Genomic DNA, 23,221 nt, shown 5'->3' on the forward strand with positions numbered 1-23,221 from the left:
AGTCCACCGGGAGAGCGGCGTCAGGCGGAGGCGCCTTCCCACAGCGACAGCGGCAGCCAGAAAGAGAGGGGAGAGGCGCGAGCAGCTCCCCCTCTCGCCGGGCCGCCCGTCTGGCGAGCCTCCGCAACATGGCGGCGCGGAAAGGCCTCCGTCAACACCTTCTCACCTCCCTCCCTCAGGGGGCCGCTCTGCCGGGAGGAGCGCCGCCTCTCTATGACCGCCGCTTCCCAACCGCGCGCGGATCAGAACCTTCGGTGGGAGAGAGAGAGAGCGAGAAACGGGAGAAAGAGGGGCTGTTGGGGGGGGGGGACGGGACGTCGACGTCGCGTCGGCTCCCAGCCAATGAGGGGCGGGGCGGGGCGGGGCATGGTGGCGCCCGCGGGCCGGGCGCTTCAGACTGGCAGTTGGAGCAGCGACTCCCCTTTGTGTCTGGTCTGAGGGGGGAAAGAGGGAGCAGCTGCCAGCCGAGCCCCGAGCCGCCCGGCGACTGGGAGGCGTGAGAAACGGGCCCCAGGGCGGGCTGCGAGCGAGGCGCCCCCGAAGGCAGGGCAGGCGAGACCGTGTGTGTGTGAGGGGAGGGCGGCAGGAGGGCTTGGCCGGCGCTGAGGGAAGGAAGGGGGGAAGCCTTTGTGAGGGGAAGACGAGGGGGCGCCCTCCTTCGCCGCCCTCCCTCATCCCCTCGAAGCCTTTTCCAGTATTGGGGGTCGGGGTGGGCTGAGGAAAGAAGGCCTCTCTTGCCTTCGGGGCTGCTGGTTTGGGGGGGGAGACCCTCATTACTGGCGCCCTTTCCAGAGAAGCGCCAAGAATATTTCCCTTTCTCCCGTCAATTATTTTATGTAAGGCTAAAGGATCGGATCCTGACGATTTCTCTCTCTCTTTCTTTCCAAAGACTCGTCATGGGGAGAGACGCCGTTAAAACCCCTCACGTCGAAGACGACGACGCCTTGTTTTTAAACGTCAAGTGACTGGAAATAACATTTCAGGAAAGAGACGAAATCCGGGTGGTTTGGTGGTTTTTTTGTTTGGTTTCCTCAGACCTCGGCCTTTTAAATGCCTGCCCGTGTCTGCCTTTAGGGGGATCGAGGAAGCTGCTTGTAAAGGTGACAATCGTGGGGTTTTTTTGGTTTCGTCCTCTCCACACCTCTCGGATATGATTCCTGTGCAACGTGTGCGGTGCTTTGATATTGCGAAGAAGCGTGGGAAGTAAGCCTGGTTTTTATATACATATATATATAGTATGCGGAAGATGACCGCCGGCTGGGGGGAAAGGACACGTATGTTCGCTTGAGAACCAAAACTCTTCATTGGGAGGCGAGCCCTGAAACATGAAGACAGATCCGTGTAATGGAGTAAGAGGTCAGGCTGCTCCTCTCATCTGCCATTTGCCCTTTCAGACTGGATTGTAAACCAAGAGGGTTAAGAACTCTTTGGAGACGGGAGATTTCCTCCTGCTGGCATTTTAAAAGAAAATTATTCTACACATCGTCACCCACCCTCCTGGATTTCTTCAAATATGACCGCCTTGCTGCAGCACCTTTTGCTATTGCTCCTTTTCTCCACTGCCACCTTACTACTCAGCACTGCGGCTGGTAAGTAGCCAGTGGGTGTAGCAGTACAGCATGATCTGCAAACGAATTAAGCCGGATTACCTGGATTTAAACCAATTTGGTGCCAGTGAAGGCCATGTGAATAAATCAGCGTACATTTCAATAATTTGACTTAATTGGTTCTAGAGATTGCATCCACGCTCGTTTTGCCTACAGGGAAGGGGGTGCGGCTGGCCACTGCTAAGGCTTATCTTTTTAAAATGTCTGCATCATGCTCCTGGAAATTGTTTCAGTTTTCAGACGCTGATCTAGTGAATCTATTTATCTTCCTATATTTTATTGGGGCAGATTAGCACAATCTAGTAGTTAGGATGAAATTTTATTTTATTATTATATTTGTCACCATTCGTATTTTTCCAACGCACACCCTGCACTTCAGAAACTGTTGGCTTGCTGTGTATGAAATCTTTGTTCACAGCCATAAGTGTGGTCAATGGTTCTTCATTGACTGAAGTATGTAATACATATTGTTTCACACTATGTGAAACAATGTATGTCTGGGTTGGAAAAAACCACAATCTGTCAGTATTGGCAGAGAAAAAAGTACAGAATGTAAGCAGAAAAACTGATGCAGAATTATTTTGTGTTCTGACTATCTTGAGCAATTTTGTTTTTATGAGCTTTGCTCACTGCAAACAACATATTGGATATATTATTCATCTTTTGGACATGTGTGGAAGCTTGATAATGGCATAAACCTTCTTGGGTGATAAAGGATAAAAGAGCTCGTGAGTTGAGCCTATGTTATATGTTTAATTTTGATTCCTGGTACATATTTTCAGCCAGTTTTTAAACTGCAACCCAGTTTTTATACCTGCTTCCTGGGAATAATTCCAATTTAACTCAATGGCGCTTACTTCTGAGTAGAGATATGCCAAAAATTTCACTGACAGAAATCTAGAAGTACTGTATGTCTTCCTACCCTCAGTTACCAGCTGAAATACCAAACTAACTTCATTTTCCTCTATTTTTTTCAAGTGGACAAATAAATTTGCTTTAGGAATGCTTCAAAAGAATTATATTAAAAGAACAGGTGAAATTATTTGGGTCCTTCAAATAAAATTTTAGAATTAAGATTAAGAGAGCAATTCTCTCAGGTACAAGAAGCCAATGATGATAAAACCTTTAAATTTCTATATCTATCTATCTATCTATCTATCTATCATCTATCTTAATACTAATTGTTTTAAAAAAAGGAGTGGTTAAATGTGAAGGGTTTTTCAGTCTTCTAGGCAAGTTACATGTAGGATTGCACTGCATATTTGTTTTTCAAGCATGATTTAAATGTTGGTTGATGTACCTAGGAGTAAATCTCAATGAGCTTGGTAGTGCTTATTTCTGGGTATACATGCTTAAGATTTCAGCAGTACTAATTTTAAGTCTTTAAAAGGGCTTTCCGTGGGGGGATATTGAACTAAAATGATTGATATAGAACATTTGATTGCAGCTGGCTGGCCTTGGGCTAAATCATTGGTGCTTCAGATTAATGTCCACTATGCATGTCATTGGTAGTTCATAAGCTGTTTCCTCTGTAGAATTTATATTTGAAACCCATATTTCTACGTTTAAACTTTACAAGTGTAATAAACTATTCCATATTCAATCAAGTCTGCAAAAAATACATGGTTTTTCTATGGGATGATTTCTTGGCAAAATTTGAGACATTTATTGTGCTTGCTAAGAGGAATAGCAATTGTCTTCAGTTTTTACCTGAGAGTAAACTTGGTATTAATTATAGACTGGGGAAGTTCTTATGGGCAATCTAGCCAGCGTTTTACATATGATGGGAGAATCCGTGGCACCTACATATTCAGTCTAGAAAAGTAAGATGGTTCAACAGCTCTGCTGAAGAAAGTAATTCACTAACTAATATTTAGAGTCCAGATTTATATTCTATGAATATGCTATATCCTATTACCACTCAAGAACTTTCTGATGTGCACTCATTCACAAACCCCAACATTTAAGTAGTGGTAAAGTTCTACAATATCTAACAGGGATAAAAACAAATGGAGTCCTATACTGAATCAATAAAATGAGTCTAATTCCCAAATTCTTTTAAATGTATTTCACAAAATCTATGAATACATTGTAGGATAAATCAGTTTAAACATAATAAAAGTCCTGTTCAGTCAGTCCAAAGACCCATCTGGTCCAGCATTGTGTTCTTATAGTGGCTAACCAGATGCCTGTGGGATGCCCAAAAGCACTCTCGCCACTTGTGATTCCTGGCATTTGGAAGCATACTGCCTCTGACAATGGAGGTAGAACATACAGTAGGTAGGGCTGTCACTTCCTCTTGTGGGAGTGAATTTCATGGTTTAACTTTGCACTGTCTGAAGACATTCTTTTGTGCATCCTACATCTTCCAGCAGTCAGCTTCATTGAATGGTCCTGGTTTTTAAAATTATGAGAGGGAGAAAAGTGTCTCCCTGTCCAGTTTGCTACACCATACATAGTTTTTTTTCATTATGTCCCCCTGCTTCCCATTTTTCCTAAACTAAACTGTTGCAGATGTTATAACCTTTCTATGTAGGGGAATTGCTCCAGTCCCTTAATCACTTTATTTGCTCTTTTCTGAACCTTTTCTAGCTCTACAGTATCATTTTTGCAGCAAGGCAACCAGAACTGTGCACAGCATTCCAAGTATATTCGCAGCATAGACCTCACAGCACCATGATACTGGCAGTTTTATTTTCAACCCCTATTGATTCCTATCATATATTGATCCCTATGTTGGTGTTTCCGTTGCATCAGAAGTGGTTTAGTCATGCTGGCCACATGACCCGGAAAGCTGTCTGCGGACAAATGCCAGCTCGTTTGGCCTGAAAACGCAACCTCATAGTTGAATTAGACTGCACTTAACTGTCCAGGGGTCCTTTACCTTTACCATTTTTTAAACTTATCATGTGATTCACATTTCACAGCTACCACACACCAAATCAACATCTTCATCAAACTGCCCACTGTGACCCCAAGGTCTTGTTCCTGGTCAGTCACCACCAGTTTAGATTCCAATAGTGTTTATGTGAAATTATATTTTTTTACCCCAGTGTGCATCTCTTTATATTTGCATCTGTTGATTTGCATTTGCCATTTTACTGTCCATTCACCTAGTTTGGAGAAAACTGAAAGTCTGTGAATAACTTTGGGTGACATTCAATGCTGTCTCATTCAATGGGGAGGAAAGCCAAGTTTTTCTAAGCCCTCCACCCCTTGTAGTAGCCTCCTATGCCATTCCCTCAAATCTGCTGTGATGGGTCTCCATACTGCAGAGTAGATTTAAGGAGGGGCAGCAGTGAGAGGAGGAATCATAGGATCAACAGCTTCCAGCTGCCATAAAACCCCTTAAAGAAAGGTTGAGTTATAAGACTATTTTTTAGGGACTTGATAAGGTCTTTTTTTTTTAAGGGTAAACAGCCCATTTCCATCTGAGCTGGCTATTATAAGAACTTCGTAAATTTATAATAAGATTTTTTAGCTTGCTTGTTTTTCTCTTACCTCCCCCTTCTTTTTTCTACTTGTGTCATGCATTTTAACATTGTAAGCCTGAACACAGGAATTATGTTGGGTTTTTTTTATTGATATGTAAGTTTCTCGGGGGCCTTGCTAGCTGAACTGTAGAATATAAATGCCTCAAATAAATAAAGTTTTCCAATGTGATCTATGAAATGCTTGGTTCCATAGATGGATCCAAGTATTTGTACTTACACATCTTACTTTACCTTGAAAAACCTAGAGCAACTATCCCATGCAGTCTCCAGTTCAAGCTCTGACCAGGCTATGATCTGTTTATTTTTAACAATGACACACCATTATTTATTTATTTTATTTTAAAACCGCATAGCCCATCCTTCCTCTCAAAAGAGCTCAGTTCAGTCAATACATCTACAATTTAAAATAAATATAAAAATAAAAACATTCTAAAAACAATTAAAGTTAAAAAAACATTACTTCATATGGTGATTATGTGCTCTCACATACTTTTCTTTGGACTTGGAGCATAATTCCACCTATCCTAATGTTATTATTTTCAATCACAAACTTTTTAGTATAATCTGGCCAAATGTAGATGTGTGTATTTTCCTAGTTTGTGGAAAGTCTCAGTAAGTCATTGAAGATAACACACTTAATTAGGCTGAATTAAAAACTTAAACTAGAATTATTTCCCAGAGAGGATAATTTTGATTGATACCCCTTTAAGCCAAGAACATTTTCTATCTAAATTGAAACACCACACAAATTAGGTATCTAATAGGGGGGAAAGTGGCAGAACTAGAAGTATGGTGATATGATTCTTTTTTGGCAACCAACTGCTATGTTTTTGGGTACTAATCCCCACAATCTTCTCTTGCAGGTATATTTAGTTATAATTTATTTTATTTATAAAAATATTTCTATACTGCTGTATCAGGAAAATATATCCGTGGTTTAAAGGTAAAGGTACCCCTGCCCGTACGCGCCAGTCTTGCCAGACTCTGGGGTTGTGCGCCCATCTCACTCAAGAGGCCTGGGGCCAGCGCTGTCTGGAGACACTTCCGGGTCACGTGGCCAGCGTGACATCGCTGCTCTGGCGAGCCAGAGCTGCACACGGAAACGCCGTTTACCTTCCCGCTAGAAAGCGGTCCCTATTTATCTACTTGCACCCGAGGGTGCTTTCGAACTGCTAGGTTGGCAGGCGCTGGGACCGAGCAGCGGGAGCGCACCCCGCCGCGGGGATTCGAACTGCCGACCTTTCGATCGGCAAGCCCTAGGCGCTGAGGTTTTAACCCACAGCGCCACCCGTGTCCCCTTATCCGTGGTTTACAGCAATATAAAAACATAAAAACAAACAATAAAATTTAGGTCAGGTAGGTGGTCCAACTTCATTTTGTAACCTCTATTATTCTGGGAATCCTCAGTTTATCCGTTTGCTTTTTTGGTCTGCTCTTATTTCAAATAATAAAATGTTTAATTTTTCCAGAAATTTACTGAGCATATGTAGCATAGAAAAGTCTTATGGCTGTATGTTGATATGAAAACCAACACAGTTTTAGGACTTGTTACAAATCTCTCCGTGTTACCCGCTTGTACTAAAACGCCTTCCAGTTTCTCAGCCTCAGTTCTTCACTTTTAAATTTAGTTGCTATTAATATGATTGAGGAGGAACGAGAATCTTTTATATTGATTGTAATGCAGTGAAAATGTGAGTTAAAAATGATATACTGAATAATGACTTGTCTTGGGGTGAATAAAGATGACTGCCTTACCTTGTGAGAAATGTGGGTGAGTTTGTTCAGATTACTATTCTCCTAATTTTATACTGTATATAGTGCCATGTACATGGATGACAGTGTATAAATAATAACTTGCAAATAATGAGACAATGGATCCCTGCTCCACTGACTTTTCCTCAGTGAGATGAGCGGCAGGGGAGCATGTTGAACTTACATGTAACTTTGTCTCACTAGGTTTGGAACTAGGTGATTGTGTGAAAGCCTTAATGGAGTATGTGGGTTTTATAGAGGAATATGAAGGAAGTAAGAGGTGGCATTAGAGAACATTATTGGATACAGTTCCAGGTATAATGGGGCAGCAAGGGAGAAAGGGCAGAGTTATGTGGGGAAATGGTTGACCTTTGGATTGCTGAGGGTGGTGGAACCCAAGGTGTGAATGCCTCAGATATGTGAAGATGCCACCATCTGCGAGGTTCTCTTTGTGTCCATGGTAGTTGGAACCCTATGAAACCTCATAGACCATCAATCATGTAATTTTGTGAAAGGGGAAATTGTTACTATTTGGTGATGGATTGAATGTGGGAGTTGAAGGAATGAGCAGATGAAGGATAAAAATCATGACTATGTGCCTTTCCCACGGGGTGGATGATGTCAGTGGATAAGAAGAGCGGGGCTTAGGAGAAAAGATAAGCTCATTCATGGGCATATTGAGTTTGTAATGACAACAAAGCATCCAAGTGAAAAAATCAAAGGGGCACTTGGACATGAGAGACTAGATGAAAGGAAAAAGTTTTGGATGTCAAGTACAGGTGGTTCTGAAAGCTGTGGGATGTAATGGGGTTACTCAGGGACAGTGTAGTGCTGTAATATAGGTCAACTGGTTTTGTGATGTTCTGTGGTTATTGTTGCTGATTCCAGTTACTTAATTCTGTTGCTGTGGGATACAGCCATCCCTTCAGGCATTGCTTCAGCCTGATGTCACTTTTTCCTGGTTCTGTCTTTGTTAATGGGAGTAAATGTGGCTTAACACAGCAAGAACAAAACAAATATTAACTCACATTGATAATAGAGATGCTTACATAGTTTTCAAAACTGATTGAAAATGTTTGCATATATGTATATATAATGTTCTGCCTTCTTAAGGTTCTTTTTTTCTTTGCTAAATAAATGTTCTTATCTCTGGTGACATTTTTGTATATGAAGTTGAGTGATTGTGTGTTGAGCAAGGAATATGCTGTTAATCTTTTTTTAAATGTGTACAGTGCATGCTCAGTTCTACATTTTCCCCATATTGTGGAATATATTGCAGAAAAAGCAATGGGAGGAATTCAACATCATACTCTTCTGTTCATTCCATCAGCATAAGAATATCTGCTTGCCAGACTGAATGATTCCTCCTCTCCTCCCCCCTACATGCTGTTGAGAGTTTTCTTCATCCTGTAGATCAGATTGGGGGGCAGAGAGACTTGGGGAAGCCCCATTGCCCTTGAACTGGCTTCTGCTAGCACACTGGAGTAGATGAATGTGGGCCAAGGAAGTGTGTACCTGAAATATTTAAAACAAAATTAAAGGTGTGTGTATGTCAGGCTTGTAATTAAATCCACACATTTTACTAGCTTCCAGTGGTCTGATGGAGAGCTCTATCTTTTTGCAGCAGTCTCCTGCGTTTTTATGGTCTTGCAGCCTGCTTGTTTTCTATGCTGGACTCACTCCATTGTGGCTGGTCTTGTGTTGTCTGTTTACTTACTGAATGGAAGTGGAAAGTAGATGAGGGAAAAGAATAAAGATGGTATAGGAGCCCACTGCACCTGGCCGGCCATCACCACTAGAGTGCTAGAGGAAGGCAGAATAAGAAGAGAGCAACAGCTATGTGCCTGTTAATTCCAGTATTGAAGGCCACATGGCTGTTGATCCTTCTGATGGGCCCTCCCCAAGTGGCTTTGTGAGGAGTATTTCCATGGTGGGGTGCAGTGGGCAAACGGAGTCTGCCGTGTCAGCCCAGTCCTTGTCACCAAAGCAATGACTAGCCTGGTGCAGTGGGCTCCGTTTGCCCTCCACACCCCGCCATGTACAGTAACACTCCTCGCTAAGCTGCTCTAGGAGGGCACGTGAGATGGACACAACAGCCATGCCTTTGCAAGGCTGGGTTCCTTCTCATGCCGCCCTCCCTGAGTGGCTTTGCAAGGCTGGGACCTGATCAGCTCCCATTCTCACAAAGGCACACAGGGCTGGTTTGAGGAGGGCGGCATGAGAAGTGTGCCCCCTGCCCAAAATACGCCTGGGGCAATTGCCCTGGCTACACCCCACTATGCCTCTGCTTTAGCCCACCTCTACCCATAAAAGAAAAATGGCCTGAGACAAAGCTAATTGATCCTTTCAGTTACTGCAGATAAGGAGTACTGGAGACAGTCAAACATGCATAAGACCATTTTTGAACACTAGCTGGCAAGAAGCAGCTATAAAGACAGGTTGCATGGAGTGATGTTGAGTCCGTGGCCATATTCCAGTGATCATATCTTTGCATGTATCAAGACATACGGTATATGGTTTGAAGGCTACCACTTTGGTGAAGCTAAGCAAGTTTGGTTTGGGTACAGGCCTGAATGGGAGATTCTCTAGGAACTACATATGCACTACCTTACGTTCTATGAAAAAATATAGGTGGAATATAAATGGAAGAAAATAATAATTTAAAAGATTTTAAGCCAAAATATGAACAGGGCTTGTGTAACCATACATAGATGTTTCGCTCTTCTTTTTGTGTGATCTGGGAAACAAGCCAGAATGTCTTCAGTTTCCTATAACTCCGTGTTATGTTCAGATTGGTAAGCCATGTTAATGACTTCTAAACAAGTTAGAATATAAAGTTCTGGTTTTTAAAGCCATTTACCATGGTTTCCTGGTTCTGGTGTAGTGGCCTTTGTGTGGGGCTTGAGATTGTCGGAATGCATCCCCTCTTGTCTTTCAGGCATCCGGCCATTTTATGTGTGCAAACATGTTTGTGATTCCGCTGGAGGAGAAGCACCTCAAACCTTCCCCTACCCCCATTGTCTCCATAGAGTCCATACACAGGCGTGGGTTCATGTGGCCAACAAGTGTGAAGTTATCTTAGGCAGTGTTCGGAATTCTCCAGGTGCCAGGCGTGTTTTGCAACTGGAGCAAGTTCAGTTGCAACCACATTGAAATTTCTGAATGCCAGGTTGGTGGCTGACATCTCCACTTGGCTGATAGCACTGTGGCGCTGCCAGGCAAGCCAGGTGACTCGGATGCAGCCAAAGACACATGTCTTGTGCTTCTTCACTGTCGCACAAGCCAGATGACTCACATAGCAGCAAACTTTGCTTCAGCACTGCTGTGAGAACTGCAATCCTAGGCACACTTTCTTATGGGTAAGAAAGCCCCTCTCAATGAGGTGGGGCTCACTTCCAAGCAAATGTGCCTAGGGATAAAGAGGAGGAAGTGTGTTCGCCCTCATGCCTACACGCGCAAGCTCACCCAGCCCCATGCTCCCGTCTCTCATGAGGCGGCTGCTGGGTGCCTCGGAGCAGCCATGCTGGGCCAGCCAGGGCACCCCAAAAGGTGTTTCTCCCACTCCCTCCCTGCCCCCCTTGCAGTATTAGTTCATATGTTTTTTAGGGGGGGAGGTTACTGTAATTGGTAAAATGCACGACTGAATTGTTAAATATGTTAATGTTGATGATATACACGATTCATTTTTTGCTTTGCAACCTGGTGCCTAGACATTCCATTGTGGCAACCTCAGCCAAGGTTTAAGGTGCCATTTGGCGAATAGCTTACATACCTGAATTTCTAACACAAATTTTAGGCCAATGGGTATAACTGGTAATTCTGATTCCTCTTCAGTGCCTAGGGCAATTTTTATTTCACAGATCCCCAAACCATTCAGACCATGTGGGTCTTGGGGCAAAGAACATAATTATCTGATTTAGGCACCCACCCTGCCAACTGGAACATGCCCTCAGGTGGTGAACCTGCAAGGTGCAAGTACCAGATATTTCTTGGGGACTCCTTCTGCCTCATTATGCTTCTTCTCCAATAATTCCAGTATTAAGATGGGCTTTCTAGGTAAGTCACCTCCTCCATTCCCAGGATGGCCTGCCCTGGTAAATTGGTACTCTTTTCATTTGGGGAAAATAGCTGGTGCTAGGGGGAAATAAATATTCCCTAGCAGACAGAAGGCATTGCTTTTTGCTAATGTCTCTTGTGGTCATCTTCAGGCAGGCTTTCCCTCCAAGGCATTCAGGTCAGGCCTTCCTGCTGTTGCTATTCATGCGAGCACTCTCCCCAGAAACATTGTGGACTACCTTTTAATCTTCCTCAGGAATATCTAGGACACTATTCTGGTTTCTTCTCCCACTGGTCTTAACCACACCACTGGTCTTAACCACACCTGCCCAGCAATGCCATTCTTCCACTTGTACCTCATCTGTCAAGGTTGAATAATTGCAAGAGGATTGTTTAATCTCCTGCCTGGGCTCTGGGGCTATTAAAGGTCCATTGGACTCCTCCCCAAGTTCTTGGGTGTGGGCTAGAAATGGACTGTTTTTAGTGTCTCCTTGGGGGTGCCTTGCATCATGAACTATTTAAAACCAAATGTACAATTGTATATTTTAGAGTATTCCTGAAAATTAAAAACATAGCATAATACTTAACTTTTTAAAAAAAGTAAACTTGTGCTTCTTCTCACCACTTTTTACTTGGGGTATAAAATGGATTTCAAGCTATATCTAGAAGTGTGTCATTTCCCCTGCAATTGAGCAAGGGGAAATCTCCCAAAGTCAGCAATGGAACAAGATAGCTGAGCCTTCATTCTAGTATTATTTAGGTCCCACAGTGATGCAACTTCTCTGACTGCTTGAGGCTAACAGGAGGTATTATCTTTATTAAAACATAAAGTGTCTTGATGCAGTGTAATTCAAACACATTTCCCACACTATAGAAATATGCAGAGAATGACATGTAGAACAGCTTTCAGAAAGCAGAAGCTTTGATCTTCTCTTTTAAGAGCTGAAATCCCAAAACTTCCAGGAAGGGTTTATAACCAGTCTTTTTCTTTTGTTTCATATTTCAGCATAGCAAGATAATGATGAAATACAGCAATCCATTTTGTATAGATTTCCTAGAGTCTTTACATAGTAAAACACCCTAGAACCTCTCTTAATTCTTTTACAAATGAACACTTAGGTAAACTGGGGTTTGGGTTTACCCTAGAAGAAATATTTTTAAATTACTGAAACACGTTAATATCATTTAAATTTTAAACTACTTTTAAAGCAAAATCACCTTATAACAGTGTTTTTCAACCACTGGTGTGGTGTGGGAAAAATTGAAAAATTTGAAAGATTTAAACATAAAGTATTTTATAATTTTTCATATTTCTGTTTACTTGCTGTTTCATAATAAAGTAATTATAAAATACTTTCTTTGTGTTTATTTGATTCCTATTCAAGAGAATTACTTGAGTTAATTTTTTTAACATTTTCTAATGGTGGTGTGCCTCGTGACTTTTTTCATGAAACAAGTGTGCCTTTGCCCAAAAAAGGTTGAAAAACACTGCCTTATAATGTTGTAGCTTGGGGTTATGGTCATCAATTTAGAAGCAGATTGAATTTATAGGCTTTCTGTTTCTCCATTTGAAGAACTGGGGTTGATTTTAAAATTGCAGAAATAATACATTTGCACTGTCCTGTCTAGAGTAGGTCATTCCAGGCAAAGCAAGCAAGCAAACAAACAAACAAACTAAGAAAACCCTAGCAACCTTCTAACATGTGAAAAGTTAGCATACCTGGAAGAAGGTGATCTCATCGTTTGTGAAAATTTAGGTTCACAGCAGTGTTGGAAATTTGTCAGGCGCCCAGAGTGTTCTGTGACTGGCACAGGTCCAATAGCGACCACATAGAGATTTCTGGAAGCCAGCTTGGTGACTGACATCTCCTTCTAGCTGTTCCCTCCAGCTTTCTTAAGCAGGTAAGCAGAAGAGCTCATGTATTGCATTTATATCCCACCTTTTCCTCCAAGGAGTATGGTTCACCCTGCTTTCCATTAATCCCTACAATAACCCTGTGAGGTAGGTTAAAGGTAAAGGGACTCCTGACCATTAGGTCCAGTCGTGACCGACTCTGGGGTTGCGGCACTCATCTCGCTTTACTGGCCGAGGGAGCCGGCGTACAGCTTCCGGGTCATGTGGCCAGCATGACTAAGCCGCTTCTGGCGAACCAGAGCAGCACACGGAAACGCCGTTTACCTTCCCGCCGGAGCGGTACCTATTGGGAATCCTGGGAAATCAGGATTTCAATTCCAGGTGACTTTGGGCCAGTTACAGCCTCCTAATCTACCTCACGGGACGCAGGTGGCGTTGTGGGTTAAACCACAGAGCCTAGGACTTGCCAATCAGAAGGTTGGCGGTTCAAATCCCCGCGACGGGTTGAGCTCCCGTTGCTTGGTCCCTGCTCCTGCCAACCTAGCAGTTCGAAAGCACATCAAAGTGCAAATAGATAAATAGGTACCGCTCTGGCGGGAAGGCTCTGCGCTGCTCTGGTTCACCAGAAATGGCTTAGTCATGGTGGCCACATGACCCGGAAGCTGTACGCCGGCTCCCTTGGCCAATAAACGAGATGAGTGCCGCAACCCCAGAGTCGGCCACGACTGGACCTAATGGTCAGGGGTCCCTTTACCTTTACTAATGTGTTACGTAAACTGCACCTGCTCCATTTCTTTATATTACACAATTATTAAAAGTTTAGGAATCCTGCCATCTTTTGTATTTGGCCACCCTTTGTGTGGGCATCTGTGTGTTGTGTGAGTATAGGTGCTAGTACCCAGAGCTAGTATGCTGACCTCAGGTGGGGCAAAAAATCCCACCCTTGGTATAATATTGTATATCTCATTGGGATTAAGTGACTTTCATTAAGCCATCTTGACCTTTGTCAAAAATATTCATATTCTGGTTGATGAACGACTTGATTTGCCTTGCAATATTCAGTGTTTTAGTTTCTGTGTCAAGGTTGTAGAGTAAGGTTTGCTTTAGTTGAGGTTCTATCCTTTCTTCTTGGAAACCAGTAGCTTAACCTTAAAGCACATATATTCACAGTTTTTTTAAAAAAAATAAAACACAAATAGCCTTCAGAGGTACTTTATGAGAATATATTTAGTAACTATTAATGTACCTGCACTGGAAGTTCTTGTTCCTAACTGAGATAGCAGGTTCAGAAAATTTACTAAAAATTTCCTTGTTGAAATGCCAGAACCTTCCTTATCCCTTTAACTCCAAAGAAAGCAAAATTATGTATGTTGAACTGAAGTAGAATGACATTCATTCTTCATAACATCATTGCTATTAGGCCTGCTCAGGTGCTCACCAAGAAGATACACAGGGAACGCTGGGGTAGCCTTTCTTTGGGTGTCCTCAACTCCAGCCTGAGCTTCCTTTAGGGCAAAGAAGGGGGAAACTGGTACAATAATTTTAAGTTTCCAGTCATCTTTTTTGCTTTTTTAAAATCAAACATTGTGGGTTTGTGTTCACAAAGAAGATTTTTGTTTTTGTTTTTAATTTGGGGACAAGGCAAAACTAAGCTCACCTTCCCGTCACTGTCAGAAAGACTCCAGTGTGACTTTCAACTCTTGTAAGACAGAACAGGTTAATCAGACTTCCAGCTGCAGCAAAATTCTTGCCTCTTTCAGCATACCCAGGAGAACACATCTTCCTAGGAATGTGCAAACAGGCAGGAGAAAAACTGACATAGGTCTAATCATCTTTTTTTTATTATTTTGAGGTAAGCCTCAAACTATACTGTGTTTGTTTCTCTCCCTATCCCTTGTGATAGTACGTCAAAATAAATGTGTTTTCGAGTTGTAGATGTCTGAGCTTCTGGATAACCTCAGGGCAAAATAAGCAAACAAGAGATCCGTTCATGAAAAATGGAACTTTAAATTCAGGCAAGATGAAAATAGTACTCTAACAGTATTCTATCCCAGCCTTGCTGTTAAATGGTGTAGGCCAGGACCTAAAACTTGCAATTTATGATGAAGTTTCATCTAACCATCTTTTAGAAAGCAAGGCCCTTTTCTGTGTGTATTGGGAAGGTATGAGGTTCTTATATGTATTGCCAATTCAGTTCAGGCAGATTGCTAAATCTTCATCACCGAAGCTCCAATTCTTGGAATTCTAAGATGTTAAACACATAAGGAATTATTGTGGTGAAGAACAAGTGTTGTTTTGGAAGCCTAGGAATTGGTTGGAAAGTTCAGGAATGCAAATAGTTGCAAAGTAACAACCATCTGCCACTTATGATCCCAGCTGTCCAAATTCTCAGTCACTGCTGTTACAAATTGCCACTTAAAATCCAGTTGTTTTTTCATTTATATACAACGTTGAGACAAGTGTTCTAGTTTTAATTTACATACCCTGAAAATGTTTGTGGCCTTTGCAGTTTTGCTGTAAACTAACACATGTCTATGCTGGAATAGCTTTAAGAAATTCAATTTGGTAAACATGTAATTTTCTTACAGGGAATTTTGAATAGGACTGCCTCATATCAGGTTATATTTTTTGTCTTCCTAATTGCAGAGCTTGTTTCATGGTGATGGCTGGCAGAATAAAGTATTTCTAAGGAATGACTTGCTTATTTTTCTTTTTGTGCTATAGTTACAAAACAATATGGATTAAATAAATAATATGGTTTTAAAAGAAATTATTTGAGAGCTAATGTCCATTATAGCAGAGGCTTGAAGACTATCACAGATATATTTTTAGCTTTTCCAGGTCACTTCTCTGCAAGCATGCACTTGATTTTTTAGACCACATTTCAAATTGTGCTGCACTATGAAATGTATTTTAAGATGGACAGATTTATGCTGGGAGCTTTTTCATTCCTTTTCAGCTCATCACATTACTACTTAAAATGGAAAATAGTTCAATTTATTCTAGCAATAAAGCATGTGTTATTTTATAAATACATGATTTTATACATAATTTTTATACTGAAATTCACCTATTACTTTTAAAAATAGCCTGATGTCAAAATGTTTGCTGATCATTGGAAATGTAATATGTAATAGAATGCAAAATACTTCGTTGTTTCTTTTCCACATATAAAGTTACATTCTTTTTACTCTCCAGGGTATTGTGAATAATGGCTCTAATATACTGGTTGTGACCATTCCATATTTTTCTTCTTATGTTTGGTCTCCCATTATTAATAAGCATTTAAAAAATAGCATTAAAAAAATAGTTCATTTAAAAAACTAGGTATTATTTTCTATTTTCTCTCTCTAGAATAGCCCCTTGTTTCCTCTTCACTTGTGTGCTGCCTGTCAAGATCCAGACAGAATTTTCATTACCATCTTTCTATACTCCTCCATTTCCAAATGTGAATTACCACATTTTCTTCACAGCTTTGTGTGTTTCACTGAATATGTGGGGCACATTTTATTGCATCATGAAGAGGCAATTATGTGTTTGGCATTGAGTATATATCGTATTTTTCGCTCCATAAGATGCACTTTTCCCTCCTAAAAAGTAAGGGGAAATGTGTGTGCATCTTATGGAGCGAATGCAGACTGCGCAGCTTTCGCTGAAGCCAGGAGAGCAAGAGGGATTGATGTGCACCGATCCCTCTTTCTCTCCTGGCTTCAGGGATAGCCTCCGAAAGCCTCCTGAGCGCAGCAGGAGCGCTCTCGCTGTGCTCAGGAGGCTTCGCGTTGCTTTCGCTGAAGCCAGGAGAGCAAGAGGGAAGGAGCTCTGTTTCTCCTGCCACTTCGCTGGAGGGCGCTGCGCAGAGAGGGAGAGAACACTTTTTTTCTTGTTTTCCTCCTCTATAACTAGGTGCGTCTTATGGTCAGATTCGTCTTATAGAGCGAAAAATACGGTACTCAGTGGGGTGTTGAAGCCATTCACAACTTGCTGCCTTGCAAGTATGCCCAGATGATACACGTGTTAGTCACATTCACACTCTACTTCTCAGGCATACCCCAAAAGTGTTAGGTGTACATCGTTAAGAGACGCAGGTGGCACTGTGGTCTAAACCACCGAGCCTCTTGGGCTTGTCGGTTATAAGGTCGGCAGTTCAAATCCATGCAACAGAGTGAGCTCCTGTTGCTTTTTCCCAGCTCCTGCCAACCTAGCAGTTCAAAAGCATACCAGCATAAGTAGATAAATAGGTACCGCTGCGACGGGAAGGTAAATGGCATTTCCATGCACTCTGATTTCTGTCACAGTGTCCCATTGCACCATAAGTGGTTTAGTCATGGTGGCCACATGACCCAGAAAAGCTGTCTGTGGACAAACGCCGGCTCCCTTGGTCTGAAAGCGGAGATGAGCACTGCACCCCATAGCCGAATTCAGCTGAAGTAAACTGTTCAGGGCTTTGGACCAATTATATTTGGAGACCACAAGTCATTCTCGCCTCAGATTTCACAGCTCTGAATTATTCCTGATCCATTCCTACAACAGAATTTTTTTTTTACTGATTTGCTGCTAAGTAGGCTTGTTGTGTTTAAATTCTCTCTGTTACTAGTGCTAGGTATGATTTAGTGTAGTTAAGAGAGTGGTGTGAACAGGTAATTTATTAAAAAGTCTGACCTCTTTTAACAGCAAAGAAATTTTGCCTTGTGACCTGTTTATATAGATTCTTTAGTTGTGCAATCCTATGCATATTTACTCAGAAGTCCCTCTGTGTTGTTATTCTCAGATAAGTGTAAATTCAGCGTTCAATGCAATAATTAAATATGTTAATTCCTACCAATAAGGCCTGTTTTTGTATTTTGCCCGATGGTTAATTTAATACTATATTTTATGTTCTGTGTAGCATGTTAAAAATATGCAGAAGGTATTAAATGATACAATAGTAGTAATTTCCAGAATAGTAACAAATAAAGATTGTGAGCTGTGTGTTTTATTCATTTACAGCACCTAGTGTATATTGAGGGACACGCGTGGCGCTGTGGTCTAAACCAGTGTTTCCTAACCTTGGGCCTCCAGATGTTTTTGGCCTACAACTCCCATCATCCCTAGCTAGCAAGACCTGTGGTCAGGGATGATGGGAATTGTAGTTCAAAAACAGCTGGAGGCCCAAGGTTGGGAAACACTGGTCTAAACCACAGAGTCTAGGGCTTGCCGATTGGAAGTTCAGCGGTTCGAATCCCCGCTGCGGGGTGAGCTCCCGTTGCTCGGTCCCTGCTCCTGCCAACCTAGTAGTTCAAAAGCATGTCAAAGTGCAAGTAGATAAATAGGTACTGCTCCTGCGGGAAGGTAAACAGCGTTTCCATGCGCTGCTCTGGTTCGCCAGAAGCGGATTAGTAATGCTGGCCACATGACCCGGAAGCTGTACACCAGCTCCCTTAGCCAATAAAGTGAGATGAGCACCGCAACCCCAGAATCATCCGCGACTGGACCTAATGGTCAGGGGTCCCTTTACCTTTTGGTGTATATTACATGCTTACACAAATGATTAAAAGGTGCAATATATAAACATACTCTTTAACAGCCCTGACCAAATGGTGGAATATACAATATGAGTGGATTAGACTGTTGACATGAGTGCCCCTGAGCACCCTCTTCTGCTTTGTAGAGCCCACATGGCTCATTGGTATACTCCAGAGCTCATGGCAATGAAACAGGCTGGGAGATGGCTTGAACACAAGTGCAGGAAAACAACAGGTGAATGCAATTGAATGTTGGTGAGTGCTCATTTCTGAACCTACTCAGTGGCAGTGAAGGAAGCAAAGAAGGCATACTTTGCTGCCTCCAATACATAGCCACTGTATCGTTCAGCAGAGAGTAGTTTGGGGCCTTTTATAGTCTGGCCCAAAAGGAGGTGGTATTTACTTCCTTTCGCTTTAGCTTCTTGCTGCCATTCATGCACTCTGTACCCCCCTTCTTGTCTGCAGCAAGATTATTTGATTTTATTTGTTATCAGGGCACTTGTTAAAAACATATTCCCATGATAATGCTGTCTTTTCTGTTTTCTTTCATGTGAATGTCAGGAAAAAATAATAATTGAGTTTTGCTACTATGCATTAGTATGCATTGATCAGCATTTTATTGTTTACTAGTTCATTCCTAAAATCATATTGTTTTTGTTTTTGACTCCGTGAATGTTGTAGAGGCTCCACAGCTGGCAAAAAAGCACAGGGTTTCTGTCTATTTCAACAATTTTTCAGGAGTGAATTTACGGGGAATTATAGAGCTGGAAGTTTGCTGCAAAGCAAGACTCTTCACCCACCACAGATCAGTCCCCACAGTAGCAAAGTGTGCTGTAAATAAGAAGCTCCTGTGTTGCAGAAAGATGTCTGTCAGATATGTCTAGATGACTTGAGGAACATCAGATACCTCTAGAGGAACTGAGCCAAGCTGCATACTGATTGGATAGTGCAAAATTTTGTGTGACTGGTTATAAAAATATAGTTCCAGCAAGTATGGGCAACTGTTGCCAGCAGCTATCACACAAATACAAGTCAAGACAATAGATCATAATTCTGTCATTTAGGTGAGCTTCGGATATTTCATAATCAGTGTGGTTTCCCCTGTAAATCTATTTTTGTAATCAGCAGACACAAGGAGTTGGATCCAGGCTTGGCCTTCTGTGAACAGAAGGGTTCCTTTCATTGGCAGAAGGATTATGATCACTGGTAGAATAGGGGAGGTCATTTTATCCATTTTATCCACCACTCTCCACAGCCCACCATGTTCCCTAAAAATCTGATCTGAGGATGCATATTTCTCTCTTAATTAATCGTCTAAGCTTAGAAGACTGCAGGAAGGAATTCAGAAGCAGCAGTGCCTGTGAATGTCATGGACTCTGAATGGACCTTTGATAAAAACAGAACATTGAGCAAATGAAGATGAGAAATGGAGGTTGAAGAGATTTTGGTGATAAGATATAGCTGAAAGAGGGTATAAAGCCTTACAGAAACATTAGCTAATCCATTCAATGGAGTGGGGACATTTAAGGGTAAGTCAATGGACTGGTAATTTTTAAAATCATAGTTTTATAACTAAACTTGAAGGCTAACTGTGCATAAGAATATATTAAAAGTCTAAGTACAGTATCTAAAGGGAGATAGTGAATTCTTTAGATAAAAGCACATTATTCTAGTGACTTTTCTTTAACTCTGTATCAGTATGTATCAATAGCATTTATACAAATGGTGGTAGTTGGGTTAAGCTATTGGTGTACAGAAAGGATATTTAAAAGTATGTATCTATTGACCCGGAAGTGTCTGCGGACAGCGCTGGCCCCCGGCCTCTTAAGTGAGATGGGTGCACAACCCTAGAGTCGGACACGACTGGCCCGTACGGGCAGGGGTACCTTTACCTTTACTTTTTATCTATTTCATCTCCTGCCTGGCTGCAAAATCCTACTAGTCAAGTTTTACAGTACAGTCTTACCTCATGTTGTGTTAGGTTCATGTTGCGTCTTTTCAGCTTGCGAACGCGGCAAACCCGGAAATGTTTAGTTTTGGATTTTGTCGCGCACGTGCAGAAGCATTCTGTGTGTTTCACACATGTGCAGAAGCTCTCTATCGCGTTCTGTGCTTGCGCAGAAGCACCCTCTAGTTGCGAATTTTTCAGGGTGCAAACGGCACCCTGGAACGGATCGTGTCTGCAGCGAGAGGTACCACTGTAAATGTTACAAGCTTTGTGAATTTTTAGGAAGTACCTTGTTAAAGGGTAGCTAGTATTTTGAATCTTGTAGTCTCTTAACTGCATCCTGAGCACAGCTGCGTGTTCTTACTTTGCTCACTGCCAAATTTAAACAAGGTCGTAGAAAAGATTAGATTAGGAATTGAGTTTTACTAGAACCAAATATCAGCTACTCATCTCGACTTTTACACTGCCAAATCAAAACAAGGTCATAATAAAGATTAGATTAGGAATTGAATTTTACTAGAACTTAATTTTAGCTACTCATTCTAGCTACTTGTCTTTAGCAAGTGTTTCTATAGTGTGGTCTTAGTCCTATGCCCACTTACTTGGGAGTAAGCCCCTCTGAACTCATTGACACTTATTTTCCAGCAGACCTGTATACTGCACTACTAATAGAAGAGTCTTTCTGGAGCCCTTCCATTTTTTTTTAGTCCAGCAGTTTCCTCATCTGCAGTTTTTGAATGGTTTGAAGACCAACCACTCATAACTTTTAACTGCTGAAGTTGATGTAGACAAGCAGGTTATTTTAAAAAATGGTGCTGTGTCCTGAATAATTTTGAATTTTTTACATAGCCTTTTGAAGGATCATGCCCCAAACATTTGAGCCTGTCTGTCCAAATTCTGGATAAAGCCTAGGATAGCAAATAGTTTTTCCAGACATGCCTACGCATGAATTCAGATTGTTAAGAATTTGCTTGATAAGAGAATGTGATTCCATTTGCCAACTATATGTGATGCTTTCCCCTGTCATTTTGAACTTGTAGTTACTTTAGCCCCATTTTTAGAAGCAGTAAAAGAGATTTTTTAAAATTGTATAATTATAAGAAAGTGAGTGATGCAGTGAGTGAACTGAAGCAGTCAAAGTGTATGATGCTTAATATTTTAAAATCAAATATAAAGTACCGTATTTTTTGCCCTATAGGACACACCGGCCCATAGGACGCACCTAGATTTGGGGGGGGGATAAAGGGGGGAATTATTATTTTTCCCCACCCAGGCGCGGGGGAAGCCCTAGCCCCCAGCCCCCAGAACAGGAGCCAGAGCGATGCCGAAGCTGAGCGCAGCTTTGGCATCGCTCTGGGAGCTTGCGCGGCTGGGGGCAGGGCAAGCCCGAGCTTCCCCCAACCCCAGCCCCCAGAACGGGTCATTCAATTAAAAACTATCCATTTTATGGGTGAAATTGTAATATAGATTTACATATTTGTAAAGAGACATGCACAGCAAGCTATTAACTTTGTACATTGACTATTATGTCAGGAAGCATAGCCTTTATAACTGAGATAGTAAAAATACTATTTTCTTGATAGTTGCCAGAATATTTCAGTCTGAACTGTAAGATCTAGGAAACTCCATTCATATTGAGAAAACTTCATTCTGATTATGGTAGCAATACCTAATTTGACCTTATGACATGAGGTTTGTGACATACATGTTAGACGTGGAGAGTCAGTGAACTGCACTGCCAAGAATGTAGGGTTTGGGTGTGGGAGACATAAGCCCATAGCCTCACTTAGCTGTACAGTGGTACCTTGGGTTAAGAACTTGCAGTTTCACCCACCAGGTTTAGTTAGGAATTAATATTTTGTATTAAGTTCTGTATAGCCATGTATAAGAAATGTTTCTTTTCCAAGATCCAGATGCTAGTTTTTTAATAGTCACGAAAAGGCATATGATTACCCACACACCCCTTGAGTTGTCAACCAATTTTTTAAAAATTGCTCATGGAATAACAATGCTTTGTAAAAAAAATCTATGCAGCTGGGGGAAGGGGTGGCTAAATGCAGAAAATAGAAGTGTGAAAAGAGTATATGAGAGAGGAAAGTACATGAAATTTAGTATTGGAGACCCTGAGTGTTTTTAATTCTACTTGATTGATATACAGTACTACATGGGTAACTAAGGCAAACTAAGGCCCGCGGGCCAGATCCGGCCCATTCGCCTTCTAAATCTGGCCCGCGGACAGTCTGGGAATCAGCGTGTTTTTACACGAGTCCTTTACATGTGTCCTTTTATTTAAAATGCATCTCTGGGTTATTTGTGGGGCCTGCCTGGTGTTTTTAGAATGTGTGCTTTTATTTAAATGAGTAGAATGTGTGCTTTTATTTAAAATGCATCTCTGGGGTATTTGTGGGGCATAGGAATTTGTCGTCGTCCCCCCCCAAAAAATAGTCTGGCCTCCAACAAGGTCTGAGGGACAGTGGAAAGTTTGCTGACCCCTGCAATAAGTGATTTCTAAAATGATGTTTTATGCATTTATTAGAGGATTGATAGTTAATATTTTGCATCTTTCATAAGGCAATACGTAAGAAAGTAAACGTGACCTGAAAGATTTGTGTTTGAATGGAGCAACTGAGATGCAAAATTGTACACTGAAACCTAGTTATTATAACTAAGTACCGGTAGCTGCGGGGCTGTGTGCTTCTAATGTGCGTTAGGCTGACCAAATGGCATGAAGAGTTTGTTACTTGGATACGCTGTGAGGCTGTTCCTGTCCTCTCATGCCTTTTTTTGAAGTTTTCAGTGACTGAAAAAAAATATTGGCTGCAGTGTGATGTTAGGCAGCTGCAAGAGATGGTATTTGTTTATGTTAGCTGATTTGTTTTGCAAATTAACAGCCTAAGTCTATCTTAAGCTTTGAGAAGTGGCTTTCTGGTGAAAAGAGTTGTGAATTGATGTCAAGAATTTTAAACTATGTTCTCTTATCTCTGCAGCGCAGTTGGAAATCTGGGAGT

At 41.7% G+C, this 23,221-nt stretch overlaps 1 protein-coding gene across 1 annotated transcript in view; it reads left to right on the forward strand.

Moving 5' to 3' along the window:
• Positions 1-889: 889 nt before the first annotated feature.
• Positions 890-23,221, forward strand: part of BMPR2 (bone morphogenetic protein receptor type 2) — a 91,330-nt gene continuing 68,998 nt past the window's right edge. The window contains exon 1 of the mRNA XM_081911965.1: positions 890-1,589. Within this exon, the coding sequence (XP_081768091.1) occupies positions 1,514-1,589 (76 nt within the window). The 5' untranslated portion in view covers positions 890-1,513. The remainder of the gene's footprint in view (positions 1,590-23,221) is intronic.

The sequence above is a fragment of the Podarcis melisellensis genome (genome assembly GCF_964234715.1).
Source record: "Podarcis melisellensis genome assembly, chromosome: 1".
In the NCBI taxonomy this organism is placed as follows: Eukaryota; Metazoa; Chordata; class Lepidosauria; order Squamata; family Lacertidae; genus Podarcis; species Podarcis melisellensis.